At 46.4% G+C, this 25,617-nt stretch overlaps 1 protein-coding gene across 1 annotated transcript; it reads right to left on the bottom strand.

Annotated features, from left to right (window-relative positions):
* Positions 1-286: 286 nt before the first annotated feature.
* LOC109736745 (uncharacterized) lies at positions 287-6,517 on the bottom strand. Its single transcript, XM_020295954.4, has 5 exons — positions 5,864-6,517; positions 5,640-5,784; positions 3,896-4,055; positions 1,272-1,445; positions 287-559 (listed from the first exon to the last, which is right to left on the bottom strand). The coding sequence occupies exons 1-5, from the start codon at positions 6,390-6,392 to the stop codon at positions 554-556; spliced, it is 1,014 nt and encodes a 337-aa protein (XP_020151543.1). The 5' UTR covers positions 6,393-6,517; the 3' UTR covers positions 287-553.
* Positions 6,518-25,617: the final 19,100 nt, after the last annotated feature.

Raw genomic sequence — 25,617 nt, 5'->3', positions numbered from 1 at the left:
GAGTGGCGCCGCCCGAGCCGTTGTGGGGGAAAGGACAACACGCGGGAGAGGGAAACTCTCTTACCACCTAACCAGTCTGCTAGATACTCATTGTTGAATGTTTGCTTTAACAACCAGGGAGAAGATTGAGAAATGAATTTAATTACTCTTTCCCTAAGTTTTAGTACAACTTAGGGAGTAAGATAATCGAACAGTTGGGACTCGGCACATCTAGAATGGAGCGTAACTGCAGTGGGTTTTGTGATTGATCAAATGAGCAGATGTAGAGGTGCTAAAGGCGAAACTCTTACTGAAGCAAACACTAACTTTTGTTAAGCTCGAACTTTCGGTATCAACTAGGTGCCACCACAATAGCTGTAATAGCTTATACTGTGGGACGGAGGGAGTACAAATCAGCGACTCGGACGGAATGATTTTACTGTTAGACTAATGACGAGAAGTAAAAGGAGACAAAAAACGAATAGTGAACATCACAATGATACAGACCACAGAATACAACCAATTCTCCTCCTTATGACATGTAATTTCACAACTCATCATATCCTTTGCGCCATCAATCCTGAATCACATTGAGATGAATAGATGTTAGAAAATAGAAATGGTTACGGAAAATCACATTGTACAGAACAGAGTAATGATACAAGACAAGCGCCGGAAAATTCTCACTGCCCATCAGACTAGCCAAGAAAGAAGGCATATTTTTTCCAAGAGAGTTCAAAATAAACATATAAATTATGGACAGTTTATAAATGTACCCAAAATAGCAAAAACCACAACTTCCGTTATCCTGAAAATTTAATTAGGCCCAGGGGTGGCAATTTTACTCAAAGACATGATTAATTCCATATGTTTCTTTAATACAGGGCAAGTGGAGGCAAACTATCTGCATTTTAAACTTCTGAACAGGTATTTGCCCGATACTACTACCTCTGTTCGCTGATGTAAGACGTTTTGGCAGTTCACGTCTTACATTAGTGAACAGAGGTAGTATTTAATAAGGCCACGGTGTCAAGTTTCCTCATCAATACTGCGCCCCATGATCCTGTTATGTTAAATCTCCATGAAGATACATGTATGCATGTGAACTGAAGCACTGCCAAATAATGTTCCTCATGTTACACACGTTTCAAATTTGAAGACGAGCCACGTTCTGGTAATATATTTGGCAGGAACCATGAAGGAATGCTTCAGTTGTAATGGAGCATGCAGTCACAGAAATGCAAAAATCGGAGTTGGAAACTTTTGGCATAAAACTTGACATGGTAACTTACCCTGAATCTCTTCCTATGATCTGATTCGATCCGCGAGGTGTAATGTTTCTTCCTTCCATGTACCGGTGCATCTGTTTCTTCTAGTTTGTTATATGCAGGCTCGCATTGTGCATTACGAAAGAAACCTTCCCTGTCCCAAGTCACATCATAGTTCACTTTCAACCGCGATCCTTCCTTTAAAAACAAAATAAATGAGTCAGCTTTCATTATGCTTTCTAACACAGAATGCAAAGACTTACTAGATGTTAATCTGTATTGTGTAGTGACTAGGGTACAGAGACTAGAAGCCATCAGTTACTAGCTATTGGTTAGCAACACTTGTAAAAAATTCTATCAAAATGTGTGAACCCTTGAGAAAATATTGATGGGGTGAATTCAAAGGAATATACTCTCTAAACTCTACATCTCTTTTACTTATTTAGTTGATGATCATCATGTCAAAAGTATTTGTAATGGTATTTCCTTCTCTTATTCAATAGAAAATCACAGAACCATGGGATAATCCATTCGAATATTTGACATCATGTCATGTCAGGCAACTAATGTTATATAAAGAAAGAATAAAAACATGAGCAGTGTAAGTCATCGCACATTGTAGGTGATCTGCTAACATTTTTTCTTTTGAGGGATGATCTGCTAACACTTTGGAAAAAATATCTTCCATCAGAGCTCAAAACATGTCAGGCATTAGTGCACTAGACACCGCATCAAACGTGACCCTAGTGTGCAATCACGGCAGTGAGCAGTAGCAATTTCCCTAATGTCTCTACAGGGCACTAGTAGAGCCCCTGTTACAGTTCTCAAGCAGGGCTCACCGCCGCCTTGAAAAATCGTTTTCCCCTAAGAAGCACAGATACGGGGACGGAGGCACGGCAATACGCATACGGGGACACGAGGAGAACTGGGCAGCAGCGTGGTCACTGGAGGCTGGCTCCCGAGTGCCCACCGTGTCCACGCCGTATCCCGATTTCATTTCTTTCTTTTTTAATTCGAAAAAGATGGATTACTGTGTGATATGTGTATCCAGCCGTATCCGGGCTAATCCCCGTGTCCCCCCGTATCAGGACGGCAAATCAGCAGTTCTGGTTGCATCAGTTCTTCTTAGGTTTTCCCTTATATGGTACATCTTCTACGAGAAGCAATAGGCGTTAAGGTTGTAGCAATGGAATGATAAGCCGCGGTCCTAGAGCACATGTAGAATTGCAAATGTTAGGGTAGTCAACACATGCTGTTGTGGCACAGTTTGGTGATGGTTTCTAGGATCTTGACATGGACGGTGAGCTTCCAACACTGGTAGCGCCCTTCGACCGGCTCATCACGTTGTCACTCAAAATTGCATCATCAAAGGAGGCTGTGATATTTGTGACGTTGTTGGGGCATCTTCCATGATCTTACAAATACTTCAGGAAAAAGGGCCGCAACAGCTGCCAATGATGACAGGGCCTAACAAGAACAGAAACAGGCTGCGTCTATGGAGGTATGCCTGGAATTGCTAGTGCTCGCCAATGTACATAAGGACAGGGCCACCTACAGGGTCAAGTACATTGAGCAGTGGGTTCAAGGTCAACACATTTGAGTTTCTTGTGGATAATGCACTATTACATGACATGTTTTCAGCTCTAAATGCAAGATGTTTCAAGTCATTATGTATTGGAAAGGCCTTCTGTGCAAACCACATCTATTTCCTGGAGTCCAATGCACTTGTTGATGGCAGGTTTTTTAGCTGTAGAATGCAAGATATTAGCTTTATGTGTGTAATTAAGTGTGTTGGAGTACTCCTGATTATTGTTATCCCTTCTTTAGACAATAGTTCCCAGCATCACAGATATTAACTGGACCATATCGCTATACCACAAAACTCCACTAAAAAAAGGTACTCTACCATACCAACACAAGGATTTGGCGTGACTTAGCATATAAGTAATACATTTCAAGTGCTTCTGACAATGATTAGTAAAATATGTACTCCCTCCGTTCCTAAATGTAAGTCTTTTTAGACATTTCAAATGGAATACAACATACGGATGTATGTAGACATATTTTAGAGTGTAGATTCACTCATTTTGCTCCGTATGTAGTCACTTGATGGAATCTCTAGAAAGACTTATATTTAGGAACGGAGGGAGTATAATTCACAATGTTATTCCTTGCGGCTCACTCCATCGATCTTTTTGCAAGGGTCCACACATTTCAAGAGTAAGAATCTCATAAGTTATGCCAAGCGGTGGCTTTATCTATACACAATTCACATATATGCGGCTCAACTGGTTTTACATTCTTGCACAAACTTAGACGTTATTGAACCATATAAGTTCACCATAGGGTTCACTAGATGAGACAAGTCACTAGACAAACCACAAATAGGTACAAAAGTTACACAAGTAGATAAAAACTGACACTCTTTAGAGGTGAAGATGTAACACATGAATAGGAAAGATGTATTCTATACGTCCATATATTACCATTCCAATAGTCAGTTCTAAAATATCAGCTGAGCGGTGATAAATATGGATTTCTTACAAATAGAATGAAGTAGATCTTGTCATGTTGTTCTGTTATGTTTGCTTCTACTAATAGGCATGAAGGGTTAAGAAGCAACAAGTAATAGAATATGCAAACTTTACCTTCTCTAATGACCGCCCACATAATGCCTTCATTGCATTGTGGAAGTCATCATAACTCTCAAATTGCACCCACACCTTACAATTGAGTCCAGATATGAGACCCTTATTAGTCTCATCTTTTTTTTCTTCTAATTCATCGTCATTAGAAATATTTAAGGTCCTGTCAATTGGAGAGAAAATGATTGTGTAGCATAAGTTTAGAGAAAGGTAACAGCAGTCAACCAAACATCTAGAGGGCACAAATATTCACGCTACCTTATATGAGCTAGTAAGAAATTTCTGAAGCGATATGGATCAAATATAAAATATTAAATGGACAATATCTTTATTGCAATTCCAGTGAAGCAAATTACAGGACAGCAATTAAAAACTCAGATCGTGGCCTAAGGCAAATCCAATAAACCATGACAAACTTATGAAGCCCAGAAATTTAACTATGAAGTTTCAAAGCATATCTGGAATGCTATATAGTGCATCATTTCTTAATTTGGTCTCGATTTTTTTCCCACACAAATAACAAAGAAACAATGTCAATCGTTGATTTTTTTTTCCATACAGCAACATCTTCCACTTATCTACAGCTAACACACCAGATTCCCAATGGCCAGGATTGTTCAGATTTCCTTCACATGGTAAGCCAGGGACCCGGACCCATCGGCTTCCGCCCACCCGCATGCAGTTTAGGGGCAAATATGAAATCAGCCCATGTAATATTCTTGCATGGCCAGTTGAACGCTCACAGCCTGACTAGTCAGAGTGAGCGCAATGAATTTATTATAATACTCCCTACGTTCCATAATGTAGTGCATATAGATTTTTTCAACAGTCAAACTTTGCAAACTTTGATCATATTTAGAGCGAAAAATATTTATATTAAGAATAGCAGATGTATATCATCAGATACATCATGAGTTAAATATTCATATTGTATATGTTTGGTATTACAGATATAGATAATTTTCTCCATAAACTGGGTCAAAGTTTGCTAAGTTTGACTTTTCGGAAAATTTATATGCACTACATTATGGAACAGAGGGAGTACTAAATAATGTCTGGTTATCTAATCATGTTTGTGTGGTGTGGATTTCACGCGCACAACTGTACAAATGGAAAAGGTTCCCAAAGATATATTGTTTCACATTTTGATTCCCAAAATTGCTTATTATTGCCAAAAAGAAGCTTTTTGCAATGAATTCTGAATAGTTGTTACTGGTTATATGTGCGCAAGTTAGTTAAAACTTGGAGACTCGAATCATAATTCTATATTCATCAGAGATGAGAAAATAACGGAGTTTATACATGAACGGCATCATATTAGAAAACATATATTAAGGAATCTTCCAGTGTTAGCGTTTCTCTGTGTTCACAACTCAATAACTATGTGTCCATTTCGGGGACAAAACAAGGCGCGTGAGAATAATTATGTACCCCCTCTGATCCATATTAATTGGCATTGCTTTAGTACAACTTTGTAAAGTTGTACTAAAGCAATGCCAATTAATATGGATCGGAGGGAGTACTACAAACAAATCAGAAGCCACAGAGATGAACAAATACTGGTCCAATGTTTCTATTAATATAAAGGTATAAGGTAGCTTATATACAGTTAGTTTAGGTGTCCTTAAGCCTTAGCAGTTTCCAGTTTTGTGGCATTAATCCTTTGGCCTGTAGGCTTGTAGGCCATTGGCACAAAAATTGATGGTAGATAATGAACCAAACATGCGTCACGAACACCAGACTGCACCTTATTTTACCAAGAGCTGAGAAGATAGTGTGGGTGACCAATGTGGACGCCTTCGACGATATCCTCGTCTCCGCAAACCACCTGGACGGCACACCTCTCACAAGAATTGTGTCTGGTCTTTTTGCTATCTTCCTCACCGGATTCCCTGAAACGAGCAAGCATCGATCAAGTCAACCTAGTAGCAAATCAAACCAAGAATAGCCAATACAAGAACCAGCCCATACTAGCACTAAAGAGCTCGGAGGCGTAAAAATCCTCCCATGACTTCTTCATCGCCGTGAAGTCATCTGAGGCGGGGATCTCGACACTCATCCGGTACATAACCCCCTTAAGGTTGAGGTCGATGCCATCTAGCTTCTCGACCAGGGAGCTCCGCCACTGTGAGTACTTCTTCTCCTCCTGCTCTGGGGTCATCTTCTCGGCTTCGTTGTCTCCTGTGCGGTTGCCTGGGCGGAGGAAGGAGAGATCGCGGACGTACAGGATGCCGGAGGCGACGGGATCGTCCCGACGGCGCTTCTGCAGGTCCGGGAGGCGGCTGACGGACAGGTCGGAGTCTTGGAGGAGGGAGAGCGAGAGCGGCGGGTTGCGGAGGAAGGCGAGGAGCGCGGACTTGAGCTGCCACTCGTCGACGGGGCTCACGGAGAGGTCGGCGCGGGAGAAGGAGAGGAGCAGCTTCAGGCGCCGCGCAAGGGATAGACCGCTCGGGAGAGGGAACGGCTCGGTTGGCCGGAGCGTGGCGGTGGCGGCGGACATAGCGGCGCGGTGGCTAGGGATGGCGTCCGACGGCCTGGGTTTCTTTGACTGGCGGAGAGACTGGAGACGACGACTCGCAAGAGGGGCCACGGCAAGATCTAAAATCAACGGCTAAGATTAGCCCTTGGACACAAAACTGCTCACTCGATTTACCGTTTAGAATCAAAATCCACCCTCGGCACCATCCCCTTTGGCGAGCTCCGTGATTCTCCTTCCTGCATACTGCATTCTCCTACTATAGAACGTATAGATGAAATCACATAATGCGCATGTCGTTTTCAGGGACGGTGTCGAGTATAACCTTTATTAGGAAAAACGGGATAGAATATGTCTTGTATTCCAAGTAGATCATTGTACTCCTATATATATGCCCACGAGGCTCAAGCAATACAACGAACTATTCCATCAATCCCTCTCTTCCTTCTAACATGGTATCAAAGCCGCTGCCGCTGCATCGCTCGGTCGGGCCGCAGCGCCGCCGCCCTGCGGTTCTCCTCGCGGCTGCATCGACTCGTGCGTCGCCGCTACGTCGCCCCTTCAGACCGTAGTGCCGCGATACGCGGTCCCCGCCGCCGCCCCGAGGCCGTCCCGGCGGCTGCACCGACTCGCGAACCGTCGTTGCGTCGCCCCTTCGGGCCGTAGCGTCGCGGCCCGCGGTCCTCGCCGCCGCCCCGAGGTCTTCCCGCCGTCGACCCAACCTGCCTGCCGCCGCTGCGTCGCCCCTTCGGGCCGTAGCGCCGCGGCCCACGGTCCACTCCGCCGTCACCACGCGTCGTCTTCCCGTGGTATGCGCCGCGCCGTCTCCCTTGGCGCGGGAACGCCACCGTCCGCGTCGGTCTTCGTCACGCTGTCAGGATTCTTCGCCTACTTCGAGCATCGGCGCCGCACTCCTAACCTAGCCGCCGCCGTCAGGCCGCCGCTGCCGCTCTTCTTTGGCCGCCGTTGCCGCTACCTTCGTAGCCGCCGTTGCCGCTACCTTCGTAGCCGCCGCCGCCGCCCATCCACCCCCTTCGTCTTCGTCCAAGCACCAGCCCGTCGCCAGCGTCGCCGTCATCTACCCCGACCACTTCGTCTACTCCAACCACCATTGGTGACATCGGCCCCGCGCCGATGGACGCCGCAATCGTCGTCGAGTTCTTCTCTGCTGGCCCCTTCGACTTCTTCGACATGGCGTACAGCTCGTGCAGGTCCCTCGTCTATGCATGCCCGGTGCTGGCAACACCGATGCGTGCCTTCATCCACGACGTGTCCCCGGGCCTGGCAAGCCTGGTCGGCGCTTCGTCAACTTCGTCTTCGTCCGTCTACGCATGCCCGGTGCTGGCAACACCGGTGCGTGCCTTCGTCCACGATGCGTCCCCGGGCTTGGCAAAACCGCCGCGATGCGTCGTTAACAACATCTTCTCCCCGGCGCACCACTACTTCGACACCACTGCACCCATGCTAACTCGGCGCCCCCTTGCGCCCGCGGCTCCACGGCGACTTCCTCGACACCGGCCACCCCGACTCGACATCGACCACGGCATTCTTCGCACGGCTACCTCGACCACGGCTCCACCACCCACGCTCTCGGCTACATCGACAAACGGCACAAAGGACTACCGCCTGCTTGAGCAACCTTGTTGGTTTCCACTCCAGCCACGACTCCGCGATGCGTCGACCGTTACGATTGTGTGTGTGTGTGGGGGGGGTGTCCGTCGGCTTGGCTCGGATTCTTCTCCAGTCTCACCGTCTGCGTCGCTACCGTTGTGACTGCGGAGGGATGTTGAGTATAATGTTTATTAGAAAAGACGAGATAGACTAGGATTTGTTCCGGCTTGTCTTGTATTCCAAGTAGATCATTGTACTCCTATATATATGCCCACGAGGCTCAAGCAATACAACGAACTATTCCACCAATCCCTCTCTCCCTTCTAACAGACGGCATTGGTGAAAACCCTAGCCGCCGTCCTCGTCCACCACCACCTCCTCCTCGCCGTCCTCTTTTGTTCGCCTCGCCGCCACCAGAAGAAGCCGGCAAGTGAAGCTCGTCCGGCCAACAGTGGCGGCAGGGCCTGCTCTTCTCATGCAATGAGGGGACGGCATGATCATCCGATCAAGGTGGTAGCTTTTAGGGCGGCTACACTGGTTCTTGTTGGCGGTCAGTTGCGAGTGAGGCACAACGATGGCGGCAGCAATGAGTCATGGTCACTTGGAGTGCGGTAGCGGATAGTTTCTCTTCCATATGGCATCTTCTGTGGCTCGGCGTGTCATCCATGATGGCTTGGGAGGTGATATGCTTCCTCTTGTCCCTTCACCTCTAGATGTTGAGGAGGCAGTGGGATTCGGGTGGATTCGAGGTGGCTTGGGCGAAGCGGCCACAACAATGGCGGCAAGAAGCGGTGCAATGGAGGAGCGGGGATGGTACGACTTGCGGCGCCCATGGCGTTGTATTCGCGCCTCGGCGTCGTCGTCACTGTCGACCTCTACCACAGTGGATGTGGAGCACGTGCGCGCGAGACATTGAAGATGCCGACGATGTTCGACTCTTCATTGGTGCGACAGTCTATACGCAAGCATGGCTCTGGTCGGGTGGTGATGTCCACGACAGAGATGTCCAGGCGAGCGATTCTCTCTGGGCTTGTTTCCTTGCTTCCGAATATTTGTTATTATAGTTTTTGTGGGTTCAAGGACAATGGATGCTATTGCTGCTTGTTTGTTATGTGTCGTTTAATGTGCCGACTTTCGTTGTTTTTCGTTTCTCTTCTTTTAACTTTTGGTTGTGTGCATTATCACAGTCTTGACTAGATCTCTACTTTGTTAGTTGCAGGGTCAGGCAAAATGGGTATCATTCAAATATTATCTTATTACCCTTTATAAAAAAGAGGCAACGGAAAAGATCAAATGGAAAGTAGATTATAGTGGAAATCAGCAAAAACAAAGTGAAAAAATATGTTCTGTGGTCATGTTGAACAAAGAAATCTTACAAAAAAATTGTAAGAACGAAATCTTATAGAACACTTTTCCTATGTGCCTTTTCGATTAGAAGATTGCCTTTGAAAATTCCTATAAGAATCATTCCTTTCTTTCACATATTGGAGGATTCTAAACATTGGCTTAAATATCTTGTTTCACTCCTTATGTATACTAGATGACGCCCCGTGCGTTGCTGCGGGAAACACGATAAACAAATGCATAAATAGATGCTAAAAACTAAAACAATTGCAGAAACAAATTTAAGATTTCCGTCGGTTTATATATTAAAAACAATAAATCACATGAAGCATTTGACAAAATGATGTATAAAAGTAGAAACTATTGGATTGAAGTAAACGGGGTGTCATTTTAAACAAAAATGTGTAACATGATCAACATATATTTGCTCTAAGCGTCCAATGTATATGCCGCTTATGTTGGGTTCTACGGTAGGGTGCGTCGACTGCAAATTAAAAAAATTCCTGCACGCAAAACTGTTGGAAATATGCCCTAGAGGCAATAATAAAATGGTTATTATTATATTTCCTTGTTCATGATAATTGTCTATTGTTCATGCTATAATTGTGTTATCCGAAAATCGTAATACATGTGTGAACACATAGACCATAACATGTCCCTAGTGAGCCTCTAGTTGACTAGCTCGTTGATCAATAGATGGTTGCGGTTTCCTGACCATGGACATTGGATGTCATTGATAACGGGATCACATCATTAGGAGAACGATGTGATGGACAAGACCCAATCCTAAGCATAGCACTAGATCGTTTAGTTCGTTTGTTAAAGCTTTTCTAATGTCAAGCATCATTTCCTTAGACCATGAGATCGTGCAACTCCCGGATACCGTACGAATGGGTGTGCCAAACGTCACAACGTAACTGGGTGACTATAAAGGTGAACTACAGGTATCTCCAAAAATGTCTGTTGGGTTGGCACGGATCGAGACTGGGATTTGTCACTCCGTATGACGGAGAGGTATCTCTGGGCCCTCTCGGTAATGCATCATCATAATGAGCTCAATGTGACTAAGTAGTTAGTCACGGGATCATGCATTACGGAACGAGTAAAGTGACTTGCCGGTAACGAGATTGAACGAGGTATTGGGATACCGATGATCGAATCTCGGGCAAGTAACGTATCGATTGACAAAGGGAATTGTACACGGGATTGCTTGAATCCTCGACATCGTGGTTCATCCGATGAGATCATCGTGGAACGTGTGGGAGCCAACATGGGTATCCAGATCCCGCTGTTGGTTATTGGCTAGAGAGGTGTCTCGTTCATGCCTGCATGATTCCCGAACCCGTAGGGTCTACACACTTAAGGTTCGATGACGCTAGGGTTATAATGAAGATTTGTATGTGATTACTGAATGTTGTTCGGAGTCCCGGATGAGATCCTGGACGTCACGAGGAGTTCCGGAATGGTCCGGAGGTGAAGATTTATATATGGGAAGTCATCATACGGTCACCGGAAATATTCGGGGGTATACCGGTATTGTACCGGGACCACCAGAGGGGTTCCGGGGGTCCACCGGGAGGGTCCACCTGCCCCGGAGGGCCTTATGGGCTGTAGGTGGAAGGGAACCAGCCCTAAGTGGGCTGGGCGCCAACCCCCCCTAGGGCCCATGCGCCTAGGGTTTGGGGGAACCCTAAAGGGGGGCGTCCCCCTTGCTTGGGGGGCAAGCTCCCTCCCCCTTGGCCGCCGCCCCCCCTCTAGATCTCATCTAGAGGGGCCGGCCCCCTTCCCCCTTCTCCCTATAAATAGAGGGGTGAGGGGAGGGCTGCATCACGACATCCAAGGCGCAGCCCCTCCCCTCCCCAACACCTCTCCTCCTTCGCGTGTGCTTGGCGAAGCCCTGCCGGAGAACTGTCACTCCACCACCACCACGCCATCGTGCTGCTGTTGGAGCCTTCTTCCTCAACCTCTCCCTCCTCCTTGCTGGATCAAGGCGCGGGAGACGTCACCGGGCTGCACGTGTGTTGAACACGGAGGCACCGTTGTTCGGTGCTTGGATCGGATTCTGCCGCGATCTGAATCGCTACGTGTACGACTCCCTCATCCGCGTTCTTGCAACGCTTCCGCATCGTGATCTTCAACGGTATGAAGATGCACTCTTCTCTCTCTCGTTTCTAGTTACTTCATAGATTGATCTTGGTGATGCGTAGAAAATTTTAATTTCTGCAACGATCCCCAACAGTGGCATCATGAGCTAGGTCTATGCGTAGTTTCTATGCACGAGTAGAACACAAGTTGTTGTGGGCGTCGATTTTGTCAATTTACTTGCCGTTACTAGTCTTATCTTGATTCGGTGACATCGTGGGATGAAGCGGCCTGGACCGACCTTACACGTACGCTTACGTGAGACAGGTTCCACCGACTGACATGCACTAGTTGCATAAGGTGGCTAGCGGGTGTCTGTCTCTCCCACTTTAGTCGGATCGGATTCGATGAAAAGGGTCCTTATGAAGGGTAAATAGAAATTGGCATATCACGTTGTGGTTTTGGCATAGGTAAGAAACGTTCTTGCTAGAAACCTATAGCAGCCACGTAAAAAATTGCAACAACAATTAGAGGACGTCTAACTTATTTTTGCAGCAAGTGTCATGTGATGTGATATGGCCAGAAGGATGTGATGAATGATATATGTGATGTATGAGATTGATCATGTTCTTGTAATAGGAATCACGACTTGCATGTCGATGAGTATGACAACCGGCAGGAGCCATAGGAGTTGTCTTAATTTATTTATGACCTGCGTGTCAACTGGAACGTCATGTAATTACTTTACTTTATTGCTAACCGTTAGCCATAGTAGTAGAAGTAATAGTTGGCGAGACAACTTCATGAAGACACGATGATGGAGATCATGATGATGGAGGTCATGGTGTCATGCCGGTGACGATGATGATCATGGCGCCCCGAAGATGGAGATCAAAAGGAGCAAAATGATATTGGCCATATCATGTCACTATTTGATTGCATGTGATGTTTATCATGTTTTACATCTTTTTTGCTTAGAACGACGGTAGCATAAATAAGATGATCCCTCGCTAAAATTTCAAGAAAGTGTTCCCCCTAACTGTGCACCGTTGCGAAGGTTCGTTGTTCCGAAGCACCACGGATGATCGGGTGTGATAGGTTCTAACGTTCGCATACAACGGGTGTAAGCCAGATTTACACACGCAATACACTTAGGTTGACTTGACGAGCCTAGCATGGACAGACATGGCCTCGGAACACAAGAGACCGAAAGGTCGAACATGAGCCGTATAGCAGATACGATCAACATGAAGATGTTCACCGATGATGACTAGTCCGTCTCACGTGATGACCGGACACGGCCTAGTTGACTCGGATCATGTATCACTTAGATGACTAGAGGGATGTCTGTCTGAGTGGGAGTTCATTAATAATTTGATTAGATGAACTTAATTATCATGAACTTAGTCTAAAATCTTTACAATATGTCTTGTAGATCAAATGGCCCACGCTAATCTCAACCTCAACTTCAACGCGTTCCTAGAGAAAACCAAGCTGAAAGACGATGGTAGCAACTATACGGACTGGGTCCGGAACTTGAGGATCATCCTCATAGCTGCCAAGAAAGCATATATCCTTGAAGCACCGCTAGGTGAAGCACCCGTCCCAGCAAACCAAGACGTTATGAACGCCTGGCAAACACGTGTTGATGATTACTCCCTGGTTTAGTGCGGCATGCTTTACAGCTTAGAACCGGGGCTCCAAAAGCATTTCGAGCAGCACGGAGCATATGAGATGTTCCAAGAGCTGAAAATGGTTTTCCAAGCTCATGCCCGGGTCGAGAGATATGAAGTCTCCGACAAGTTCTACAGTTGTAAGATGGAGGAGAATAGTTCCGTCAGCGAACACATACTCAAAATGTCTGGATTGCACAACCGCTTGTCTCAGCTAGGAGTTAATCTCCCGGTGACGCGGTCCTTGACAGAATCCTTCAGTCGCTCCCACCTAGCTACAAGAGCTTTGTGATGAACTTCAATATTCAGGGGATGGAAAAGACCATTCCTGAGGTATATTCAATGCTGAAATCAGCGGAGGTGGAGATAAAAAAGGAACATCAAGTGTTGATGGTGAATAAAACCACTAAGTTCAAGAAAGGCAAGGGTAAGAAGAACTTCAAGAAAGACGGCAAGGGAGTTGCCGCGCCCGGTAAGCAAGCTGCCGGGAAGAAGACAAAGAATGGACCCAAGCCTGAGACTGAGTGCTTTTATTGCAAGGGAAGTGGTCACTGGAAGCGGAACTGCCCCAAATACTTAGCGGACAAGAAGGCCGGCAACACCAAAGGTATATGTGATATACATGTAATTGATGTGTACCTTACCAGTACTCGTAGTAGCTCCTGGGTATTTGATACCGGTGCGCTTGCTCATATTTGTAACTCAAAGCAGGAGCTGCGGAATAAGCGGAGACTGGCGAAGGACGAGGTGACGATGCGCGTCGGGAATGGTTCCAAGGTCGATGTGATCGCCGTCGGCACGCTACCTCTACATTTACCTACGGGATTAGTTTTAAACCTCAATAATTGTTATTTAGTGCCAGCTTTGAGCATGAACATTGTATCTGGATCTCGTTTGATGCGAGATGGCTACTCATTTAAATCCGAGAATAATGGTTGTTCTATTTATATGAGAGATATGTTTTATGGTCATGCCTCGCTGGTCAATGGTTTATTCTTAATGAATCTCGAACGTGATGTTACACATATTCATAGTGTGAATGCCAAGAAATGTAAGGTTGATAATGATAGTCCCACATACTTGTGGCACTGCCGCCTTGGTCACATTGGTGTCAAACGCATGAAGAAACTCCATGCAGATGGACTTTTGGAGTCTCTTGATTATGAATCATTTGACACGTGCGAACCATGCCTCATGGGTAAAATGACCAAGACTCCGTTCTCCAGAACAATGGAGCGAGCAACCAACTTATTGGAAATCATACATACTGATGTGTGCGGTCCAATGAGCGTTGAGGCTCGCGGTGGCTATCGTTATGTTCTCACCCTCACTGATGACTTGAGTAGATATGGGTATGTCTACTTAATGAAACACAAGTCTGAGACCTTTGAAAAGTTCAAGGAATTTCAGAGTGAGGTTGAGAATCAACGTGACAGGAAAATAAAGTTCTTACGATCAGATCGTGGAGGGGAATATTTGAGTCACGAATTTGGCACACACTTAAGGAAATGTGGAATTGTTTCACAACTCATGCCGCCTGGAACACCTCAGCGTAATGGTGTGTCCGAACGTCGTAATCGCACTCTATTGGATATGGTGCGATCTATGATGTCTCTTATCGATCTACCGCTATCATTCTGGGGTTATGCTTTAGAGACTGCCGCATTCACTTTAAATAGGGCTCCGTCGAAATCCGTTGAGACGACACCGTATGAATTATGGTTTGGAAAGAAACCTAAGCTGTCGTTTCTTAAAGTTTGGGGATGCGATGCTTATGTCAAGAAACTTCAACCTGAAAAGCTCAAACCCAAGTCGGAAAAATGCGTCTTCATAGGATACCCTAAGGAAACCATTGGGTATACCTTCTACCTCAGATCCGAAGGCAAGATCTTCGTTGCCAAGAACGGGTCCTTTCTGGAGAAAGAGTTTCTCTCGAAAGAAATAAGTGGGAGGAAAGTGGAACTTGATGAGATGACCCCTCTCGAACCAGAAAGTAGCGCAGCACAAGAAAATGTTTCTATGGTGCCTGCACCGACTAGAGAGGAAGTTAATGATGACAATCATGATCAAGTTACCACTGAACTTCGTAGGTCCACAAAGACACGTTCCGCACCAGAGTGGTACGGCAACCCTGTCCTGGAAATCATGTTGTTGGACAACGGTGAACCTTCGAACTATGAAGAAGCAATGGCGGGCCCAGATTCCAACAAATGGCTTGAAGCCATGCAATCCGAGATAGGATCCATGTATGAAAACAAAGTATGGACTTTGACAGACTTGCCCGATGATCGGCGAGCGATAGAAAAAATAAATGGATCTTTAAGAAGAAGACGGACGCGGATGGAAGTGTTACCATCTATAAAGCTCGACTTGTCGCTAAGGGTTATCGACAAGTTCAAGGAGTTGACTACGATGAGACCTTCTCACCCGTAGCGAAGCTGAAGTCCGTCCGAATCATGTTAGCAATTGCCACATTCTACGATTATGAGATATGGCAAATGGACGTCAAAACGGCATTCCTTAACGGCTTCCTTAAGGAAGAATTGTATATGATGCAGCCGGAAGGTTTTGTCGATCCTAAGAATGCTGACAAGGTATGCAAGCTCCAGCGCTCAATCTATGGGCTGGTGCAGGCATCTCGGAGTTGGAACATTCGCTTTGATGAGATAATCAAAGCGTTTGGGTTTACACAGACTTATGGAGAAGCCTGTGTTTACAAGAAAGTGAGTGGGAGCTTTGTAGCATTTCTCATATTATATGTGGATGACATACTATTGATGGGAAATGATATAGAATTCTTGGAAAGTATAAAGGCCTACTTGAATAAGTGTTTTTCAATGAAGGACCTTGGAGAAGCTGCTTACATATTAGGCATCAAGATCTATAGAGATAGATCGAGACGCCTCATAGGTCTTTCACAAAGCACATACCTTGACAAGATATTGAAGAAGTTCAATATGGATCAGTCCAAGAAGGGGTTCTTGCCTGTATTGCAAGGTGTGAGATTGAGCACGGCTCAATGCCCGACCACGGTAGAAGATAGAGAAAAGATGAGTGTCGTCCCCTATGCCTCGGCCATAGGGTCTATTATGTATGCCATGCTGTGTACCAGACCTGATGTAAACCTTGCCGTAAGTTTGGTAGGAAGGTACCAAAGTAATCCCGGCATGGAACACTGGACAGCGGTCAAGAACATCCTGAAGTACCTGAAAAGGACTAAGGATATGTTTCTCGTTTATGGAGGTGACGAAGAGCTCGTCGTAAAGGGTTACGTCGATGCTAGCTTCGACATAGATCTGGATGACTCTAAGTCACAAACCGGATACGTGTATATTTTGAATGGTGGGCAGTCAGCTGGTGCAGTTGTAAGCAAAGCGTCGTGGCGGGATCTACATGTGAAGCGGAATACATGGCAGCCTCGGAGGCAGCACACGAAGCAATCTGGATGAAGGAGTTCATTGCCGACCTAGGAGGTATTCCCAATGCATCGGGGCCGATGACTCTCTTCTGTGACAACACTGGAGCTATTGCCCTAGCCAAGGAGCCCAGGTTTCACAAGAAGACCAGGCACATCAAGCGTCGCTTCAACTCCATTCGTGAAAATGTTCAAAATGGAGACATAGATATTTGTAAAGTGCATACGGATTTGAATGTCGCAGATCCATTGACTAAACCTCTTCCACAGGCGAAACATGATCAACACCAGAACTCTATGGGTGTACGATTCATCACAATGTAACTAGATTATTGACTCTAGTGCAAGTGGGAGACTGTTGGAAATATGCCCTAGAAGCAATAATAAAATGGTTATTATTATATTTCCTTGTTCATGATAATTGTCTATTGTTCATGCTATAATTGTGTTATCCGAAAATCGTAATACATGTGTGAACACATAGACCATAACATGTCCCTAGTGAGCCTCTAGTTGACTAGCTCGTTGATCAATAGATGGTTGCGGTTTCCTGACCATGGACATTGGATGTCATTGATAACGGGATCACATCATTAGGAGAATGATGTGATGGACAAGACCCAATCCTAAGCATAGCACTAGATCGTGTAGTTCGTTTGCTAAAGCTTTTCTAATGTCAAGTATCATTTCCTTAGACCATGAGATCGTGCAACTCCCGGATACCGTACGAATGCTTTGGGTGTGCCAAACATCACAACGTAACTGGGTGACTATAAAGGTGCACTACAGGTATCTCCGAAAGTGTCTGTTGGGTTGGCACGGATCGAGACTGGGATTTGTCACTCCGTATGACGGAGAGGTATCTCTGGGCCCACTCGGTAATGCATCATCATAATGAGCTCAATGTGACTAAGTAGTTAGTCACGGGATCATGCATTACGGAACGAGTAAAGTGACTTGCCGGTAACGAGATTGAACGAGGTATTGGGATACCGATGATCGAATCTCGGGCAAGTAACGTATCGATTGACAAAGGGAATTGTATACGAGATTGCTTGAATCCTCGACATCGTGGTTCATCCGATGAGATCATCGTGGAACGTGTGGGAGCCAACATGGGTATCCAGATCCCGCTGTTGGTTATTGGCTAGAGAGGTGTCTCGGTCATGTCTGCATGATTCCCGAACCCGTAGGGTCTACACACTTAAGGTTCGATAACGCTAGGGTTATAATGAAGATTTGTATGTGATTACCAAATGTTGTTCGGAGTCCCAGATGAGATCCCGGATGTCACGAGGAGTTCCGGAATGGTCCGGAGGTGAAGATTTATATATGGGAAGTCATCATACGGTCACCGGAAATATTCGGGGGTATACCGGTATGGTACCGGGACCACCGGAGGGGTTCCGGGGGTCCACCGAGAGGGTCCACCTGCCCCGGAGGGCCTTATGGGCTGTAGGTGGAAGGGAACCAGCCCTAAGTGGGCTGGGCGCCAACCCCCCTAGGGCCCATGCGCCTAGGGTTTGGGGGAACCCTAAAGGGGGGCGCCCCCCTTGCTTGGGGGGCAATCTCCCTCCCCCTTGGCCGCCGCCCCCCCCTCTAGATCTCATCTAGAGGGGCCGGCCCCCTTCCCGCTATAAATAGAGGGGTGAGGGGAGGGCTGCAGCATGACATCCATGGCGCAACCCCTCCCCTCCCCAAGACCTCTCCTCCTCCGCGTGTGCTTGGCGAAGCCCTGCCGGAGAACTGTCACTCCACCACCACCACGCCGTCGTGCTGCTGTTGGAGCCTTCTTCCTCAATCTCTCCCTCCTCCTTGCTGGATCAAGGCGCGGGAGACGTCACCGGGCTGCACGTGTGTTGAATGCGGAGGCACCATTGTTCGGTGCTTGGATCGGATTCTGCCGCGATCTAAATCGCTACGTGTACGACTCCCTCATCCGTGTTCTTGCAACGCTTCCGCATCGCGATCTTCAACGGTATGAAGATGCACTCTTCTCTCTCTCGTTGCTAGTTACTCCATAGATTGATCTCGGTGATGCGTAGAAAATTTTAATTTCTGCAATGATTCCCAACAAAAACAACCAGGAACATGCTACGGAAGATGGATCACAGATCGTTACCACTAGACGCGTAGTGCCGTGCAGCGGAAGAAGAGTTGAGGCAGCGCGTCCGCGTGGATCTTCTACTCCTCGTCTGATCTCCCTCGAACAGCCAGTCGTCCAATCCCACGTACAAGTTCGCCGGAGCGGCGCAGGTGCACCACCTCTAACGGTATTCGTGTGTGCAGGAGGAACACCGTGCGGCGGACTGCTAGGTCCGATCACACAATCGGCGGCGTGTGGAGGTGGCTATTCGCAACACATGCAAACCCTAGTGACAGCGCCGAAGCGATCAACCACATGAGTGTGCCGCACCTCCACTATATATAGGCATCTGTCGCGGGCTCAACTCTTGGGCCTCGCACAGATCCTAAAGCCCACAAGTCTACTCGGCCATAATCCGAATACAGCTCGGATCACATCTGACCAGTGTCCTCGGATCCGACCTCGTAGGTTCCTTCCCTTAAGCGCGCGACCCCTTAGGTTCAAGTCGGCTTGGTCGCAGTTCGGATCACCTCCGAACTGCACAGTTGGTAGCGGCCTCTAGCAAGGCATGCCGAACACCAAGTAGACTATGAAGTTGGTTAGGCGAACCTGTACAACATGTCACACTTCTGTTCCCTTAGCCGCACGATATATGTTGTCGGGCTCAAGGCGAGATTGTCATCCTTGTGCTAGCCCGACCTCTTTCTCGTTCTAGTGATGTCGACCATTATCTGGATTGTCTCATAATCCTTGTCGCATGGCCATGCTTATCCTGGTCGGATGATGTCTAATACGCAACCTTCTTCTTGTAGACTTTGTTGGGCCTCCAAGTGCAGAGGTTTGTAGGACAGTAGCAAATTTCCCTCAAGTGGATAACCTAAGGTTTATCAATCCGTGGGAGGCGTAGGATGAAGATGGTCTCTCTCAAACAACCCTGCAACCAAATAAGAAAGAGTCTCTTGTGTCCCCGACACACCCAATACAATGGTAAATTGTATAGGTGCACTAGTTCGGCGAAGAGATGGTGATACAAGTGCAATATGGATGGTAGATATAGGTTTTTGTAATCTGAAAAAATAAAAACAGCAAGGTAACAAGTGGTAAAAGTGAGCGTAAACGGTATTGCAATGCTAGGAAACAAGGCCTAGGGTTCATACTTTCACTAGTGCAAGTTCTCTCAACAATAATAACATAATTGGATCATATAACTATCCCTCAACATGCAACAAAAAGTCGCTCCAAAGTCACTAATAGCGGAGAACAAACGAAGAGATTATGGCAGGGTACGAAACCACCTCAAAGTTATTCTTTCGGATCAATCTATTCAAGAGTTCGTACTAGAATAACACCTTAAGACACATATCAACCAAAACCCTAATGTCACCTAGATACTCCAATGTCACCTCAAGTATCCGTGGGTATGATTATACGATATGCATCACACAATCTCAGATTCATCTATTCAAACCAACACAAAGAACTTCAAAGAGTGCCTTAAAGTTTCTACCGGAGAATCAAGACGAAAACGTGTGCCAACCCCTATGCATAGGTTCATGGGCGGAACCCGCAAGTTGATCACCAAAACATACATCAAGTGGATCGCGTGATATCCCATTGTCACCACAGATAAGCACGGAAAGACATACATCAAGTGTTCTCAAATCCTTAAAGACTCAATCCGATAAGATAACTCAAAAGGAAAACTCAATCCATTACAAGAGAGTAGAGGGGGAGAAACATCATAAGATCCAACTATAATAGCAAAGCTCGAGATACATCAAGATCATGCCAAATCAAGAACACGAGAGAGAGAGATCAAACACATAGCTACTGGTACATACCCTCAGCCCCGAGGGTGAACTACTCCCTTGTAGTCATGGAGAGCACCGGGATGATGAAGATGGCCACCGGTGAGGGTTCCCCCCTCCGGCAGGGTGCCGGAACAGGGTCTCGATTGGTTTTTGGTGGCTACAAAGGCTTGCGGCGGTGGAACTCCCGATCTATTCTGCTCCTCGAAGGTTTTAGGGTATATGGGAATATATAGGCGAAAGAAGTCGGTAAGGGGAGCCACGAGGAGCCCACGAGGGTGGAGGGCGCGCCCAGGGGGTGGGCGCGCCCCCTGCCTCGTGCTCTCCTTGTTGATCCCCTGACGTGCACTCCAAGTCTCCCGTATTGCTTTCTTTCCAAAAAAATAACTTTTCCGAAGGTTTCATTCCGTTTGGACTCCGTTTGATATTCCTTTTCTGCGAAACACTAAAACAAGGGGAAAAACAGAAACTGGCACTGGGCTCTGGGTCAATAGGTTAGTCCCAAAAGTAATATAAAAGTGCATAGTAAAGGCCATAAAACATCCAAGATGGATAATATAATAGCATGAATACTTCATAAATTATAGATACGTTGGAGACGTATCATCGGATCACACGAGGGGCCCAGAGTATATCTCTCGTGATCAGAGGGGCAAATCCCATCTTGCTCGACCATGTCTCGCAGCATGGGTCTGGACAGGCCCGAAACCTACCTTTGTAACTACCTAGTCACGGAGTAGCGTTTGGTCGGCCCAAAGCAGGTTTGTCACCATACCGAGTACATGCGCCAGCTCAGGTCTTAGGACATAGAACATATGTTGTACTAGAGACCCACAGATGACATATCGCTGCGTCTCATAGTTGGGTCTGTTCGACATGGACCTTATCTCGACTCGGATCCGACTATGTCGAATCCGACCAGATCCTTCCAAGTCCATATTATCCGGTTAGCATCCAATGCTCCATGGCTAGTGAGACCAAGCCATCGACCGTGTCATATGCTAGTCTAGTCGGCTGCGCGTCCACACAGCCCTTTCGACTAGGGACCTTTTAGGACAGTCATCATACAATGCATAGTCCCACAAACAAGTCACGTACTTGCTGATACACATCATTGATAATGTCCAAGGACTATCTTTATTCATAAACACATAGGAAATATCATCATACATGATTGCCTCTAGGGCATATCTCCAACAGTCTCCCACTTGCACTAGAGTCAATCAAATAGACATCAAATGCACATAGCTCTAACGTGCCCCTCATGCTTGGGTTGTGGAAGCGGCTTAGTCAATGGATCTACAACATTTGCATCCGTGTGAATTTTGCATAACTCTACATCACCATTCTTTACGATCTTTTGTATCAGGTGATATTTCTGGTCTATGTGTCTGACCTTGTGGTGATTCCTCGGCTCCTTGGCTTGTGCGATGGCACTAGAATTATCATAATAAAGGTCCAACGGTTTTACCGAGGCTGGGAAAATACCAAGATCATCCAGAAAATGCCGGATCCAAACACCTTCCTTTGCAGCTTCACAAGTCGCAATGTATTCGGCTTCTGTGGTAGAATCGACCACCGTATCTTGCTTGGAACTCATCCAGCTCACTACTCCTCCATTCATGACATACACGAATCCGGACTGTGATTGACAATCATCTCTGTCGGTTTGGAAACTAGCATCGGCGTAACCCCTTACGACGAGCTCTTCCTCACCTCCATAAACTAGGAACATCTCTTTAGTCCTTTTCAGGTACTTCAAAATAGTCTTTACCGCTGCCCAGTGACTCTCACTTGGGTTGGCCTGGTATCTGCTTGTTAGGCTTATTGCAAAAGCAACATCAGGCCTTGTACATATCATGGCATACATGATGGATCCGATTGCCGAGGCATACGGAATCCTACTCATCCTGCTTCGCTCATCAGATGTCGAAGGACTCTGAGTCTCGCTTAGCCTTATACCCTGTGAGAGTGGCAAGAACCCTTTCTTCGCCTCACTCATGTTGAACCGCTTCAACACTTTATCTATGTACGTGCTCTGGCTTAAGCCGAGCAACCTCCTCAATCTATCTCTATAGATCTTAATGCCTAAAATATACAGTGCCTCACCAAGGTCTTTCATCAAAAACTTGCCATTCAATGACTCCTTGACCGAGTTCAGCATCGAAACATCGTTCCTGATCAACAATATGTCATCCATATACAAGATCAGAAACACTATCGAGCTCCCACTTAACTTCTTATATAAACAAGCGTCCTCTTCGCTTTTGATGAAACCGAGACCAGTGACGACCTCATCAAAACGAATATTCCAGCTCCGAGATGCTTGCCTCAACCCATAAATGGATCTCTTGAGCTTGCATACCTTAATAGCGCTAGTCGGATTAACAAAACCCTCGGGCTGTATCATATACATGTCCTCGGTTAAATTTCCATGAAGGAAAGCCGTCTTGACATCCATCTACCATATCTCGTAATCGAAATATGCAGCTATAGCTAGTACGATCCTCACCGACTTCAGCATCGCTACCGGTGAGTAAGTCTCGTCGTAGTCAATTCCTTGAACTTGTCCATAACCCTTAGCGACAAGCCCAGCTTTGTGGATCTGAACATTTCCATCCACACCGGTTTTCTTCTTAAAGACCCATTTGCAACCAATGGCTGTTACGTCAGGCGGCGGATCAACCAAGTCCCAGACTTGATTCTCATCCATGGACTTTAACTCGGATCTCATGGCCTCTAGCGATGCCGCGGAATCCGGGCTCACCATCGCTTTTGCATACGTGGCCGGCTCGTCGCTTTCTAGCAACAATACATCACGCACTCTGCGCAATCTTTCCAACCTTCGTGGTTCCGGTGCCGCATCCACTACGGGTTCCCTGACTGACTCTGGTATGATCTCATCACCAGCCGAGCCGTCCCCGAGTGGTCCTCGAATTTCTTCGAGTCGAACCGTCCTCCCACTGGCCTCTCGACTGAGAAACTCTTTCTCAAGGAAAACCCCGCTTCGAGCAACAAACACTTTGTTCTCTTCCCGGTTGTAGAAGCTATATCCCAAGGTTTCCCTCGGACATCCCACGAATATGCATTTATCCGACTTAGGTGTAAGCTTGTCTGACATAAGTCGCTTGACAAATGCTTCACAACCCCAAATCTTTAGAAAAGACAAACTAGGACTCTTCCCGGTCCACATCTCATGTGGTGTCTTGTCTACGGATTTTGATGGTACCTTGTTAAGTGTGAAAGCTGTAGTTTCTAGAGCATATCCCCAGAATGACAAGGGTAAATCCGATTTGCTCATCATAGACCGGACCATGTCCAACAAGGTCCTATTCCTCCGTTCCGACACACCATTTCTCTGTGGTGTACCCGGAGGTGTGAGCTGACGTACTACACCTCGGCTTTTCAGATGATCATCAAACTCCTGGCTCATGTACTCACATCCACGATGAGATCGTAGAAGCTTTATAGGCTTGCCGAGCTGATTCTCAACCTCGTTCTAAAACTCTTTGAACTTTTCAAAAGTTTCTGACTTGTGCCTCATCAAATAGATATATCCATATCTACTCAAGTCATCGGTAATAGTCAAGAACTACTGATAGCCACCTCTGGCAGTTGTGCTCATTGGACCATACACATCATTGTGTATAAGCTCCAACAGCTCTGACGCCCTCTCGCAACTCTTTGCAAAAGGAGACTTAGTCATCTTGCCGAGCAAGCATGATTCACATGTCTCGAATGACCCGAAGTCGGACGAAGTTAGGAGCCCATCATCATGGAGCTTCTTCATGCGTTTCAGACTAATGTGTCCAAGCCGGCAATGCCAGAAGTATGTCGGATTTATCTCATTAGGCTTATGCCTCTTGACATTCACGTTATAGACCGGTTCCTGTTCCGGATTCAATATAAATAACCCATCAACAATGGGTGCATAGCCGTAGAACATACCATTCAAATAAAATGAACAACCATTGTCCTTTAAATTGAATTCATAACCCTGACTCATCAAGCATGAGGCAGAAATAATGTTCCAACTAAGTGCGGGAATGTAATAACAATTATTCAATTCCAAAATAAATCCAGAAGGAAGCTAGAGTTGCATCGTGCCGACCTCCAACGCAGCAACTCTTGCTTTGTTGCCGACCCTGATGTCAATCTCCCCTTGTGCCACACGCCTAGTTCTTACCAGCCCCTGCATCGAGTTACAAATATGAACAACCGATCCGGTATCAAATACCCAAGAGCTACTAGGTATGTCAGCAAGGTAAATGTCTATAACATATGCAACAAGTGTACCTTTGCCTGAAGAAGCATTTCCGGCCTTCTTGCCATGCTTTGCAAGCCACTTGCTACAGTTCCTCTTCCAATGACCTGTTTCCTTGCAATGATAGCAAATGGTCTTCGAGTCCGGTCCTGACTTCGGTGCAGCGGCGGAGGTTACCATCTCCGTGCCCTTTGCCTTAGCTTTCTTCTTGGACCAACTTTTCTTGAACCTGCCTGAGTTCTGCACCATCAACACTTGATGCGTGCCTTTCTTAATATCCTGCTCTGCCACCTTAAGCATCCCATGCAATTTAGTGAGCTTCTTATCCATGCCATGCATATGATAGTTCGAGATGAACGTCCCATAGCTAGGCGGAAGAGAACCTAGAACTGCATCAGTAGCCAGCTCATCCAAGAGTGGGAAGCCCAACCGATCCAAAGCTTGCACGTATCCGATCATCTTGATCACATGCAGGCTTAGTGGATCACCTTCCTTCAGCTTACAATCCATCAAGGATCGCTAGACATTGAACCTTTCGGTCCTAGCCTGCACCTGAAACATGCTCTTGAGACTCTCGATCATATCGAAAGCCCCAACATCTTCGAAATGCTGCTGCAAATCGGGCTCCATATAAGCCAACGTGAGGCAGCTGATCTTGTTTGATTCATCAATGAGTTTCTGGTAGGCATTCCTAGTTGTGGTATTAGCATTATCGGTAGGTTCCTCTGGAAGTGGATCCTCTAGAACATGTTCCTTTTTATCGTGCTTGAGAACAATTCTCAGATTTCTATACCAGGTGGTAAAGTTTGTTCCATTCGGTTTATCCTTTTCCAGAATTGATTTCAATGCAAAGTTGGGTTGAGCAGGTGCTGCCATTGATCTACAACAGAAAATATGCAATCACTAAGCAATGTGTTTATGTAGAGTAATTCAAGCCTTAAATATAAATACTCCCACTGAAGTTGG

This window comes from Aegilops tauschii, chromosome 2, assembly GCF_002575655.3.
Source record: "Aegilops tauschii subsp. strangulata cultivar AL8/78 chromosome 2, Aet v6.0, whole genome shotgun sequence".
NCBI classification, from domain to species: Eukaryota; Viridiplantae; Streptophyta; class Magnoliopsida; order Poales; family Poaceae; genus Aegilops; species Aegilops tauschii.
This window is presented reverse-complemented; position numbering and strand designations above follow the sequence as displayed.

Bases quoted from the DNA above. Each gene is read 5' to 3' on its own strand.
- LOC109736745 (XM_020295954.4), bottom strand. From the start codon at position 6,392: ATGTCCGCCGCCACCGCCACGCTCCGGCCAACCGAGCCGTTCCCTCTC. The intron at 4,056-5,639 runs GTGCAGTCTGGT...TCCAATTGACAG, and splicing joins TCAGCTCTTGGTAAAATAAG to GACCTTAAATATTTCTAATG. The intron at 1,446-3,895 runs GTAAAGTTTGCA...TTGTTTTTAAAG, and splicing joins GTGGGCGGTCATTAGAGAAG to GAAGGATCGCGGTTGAAAGT.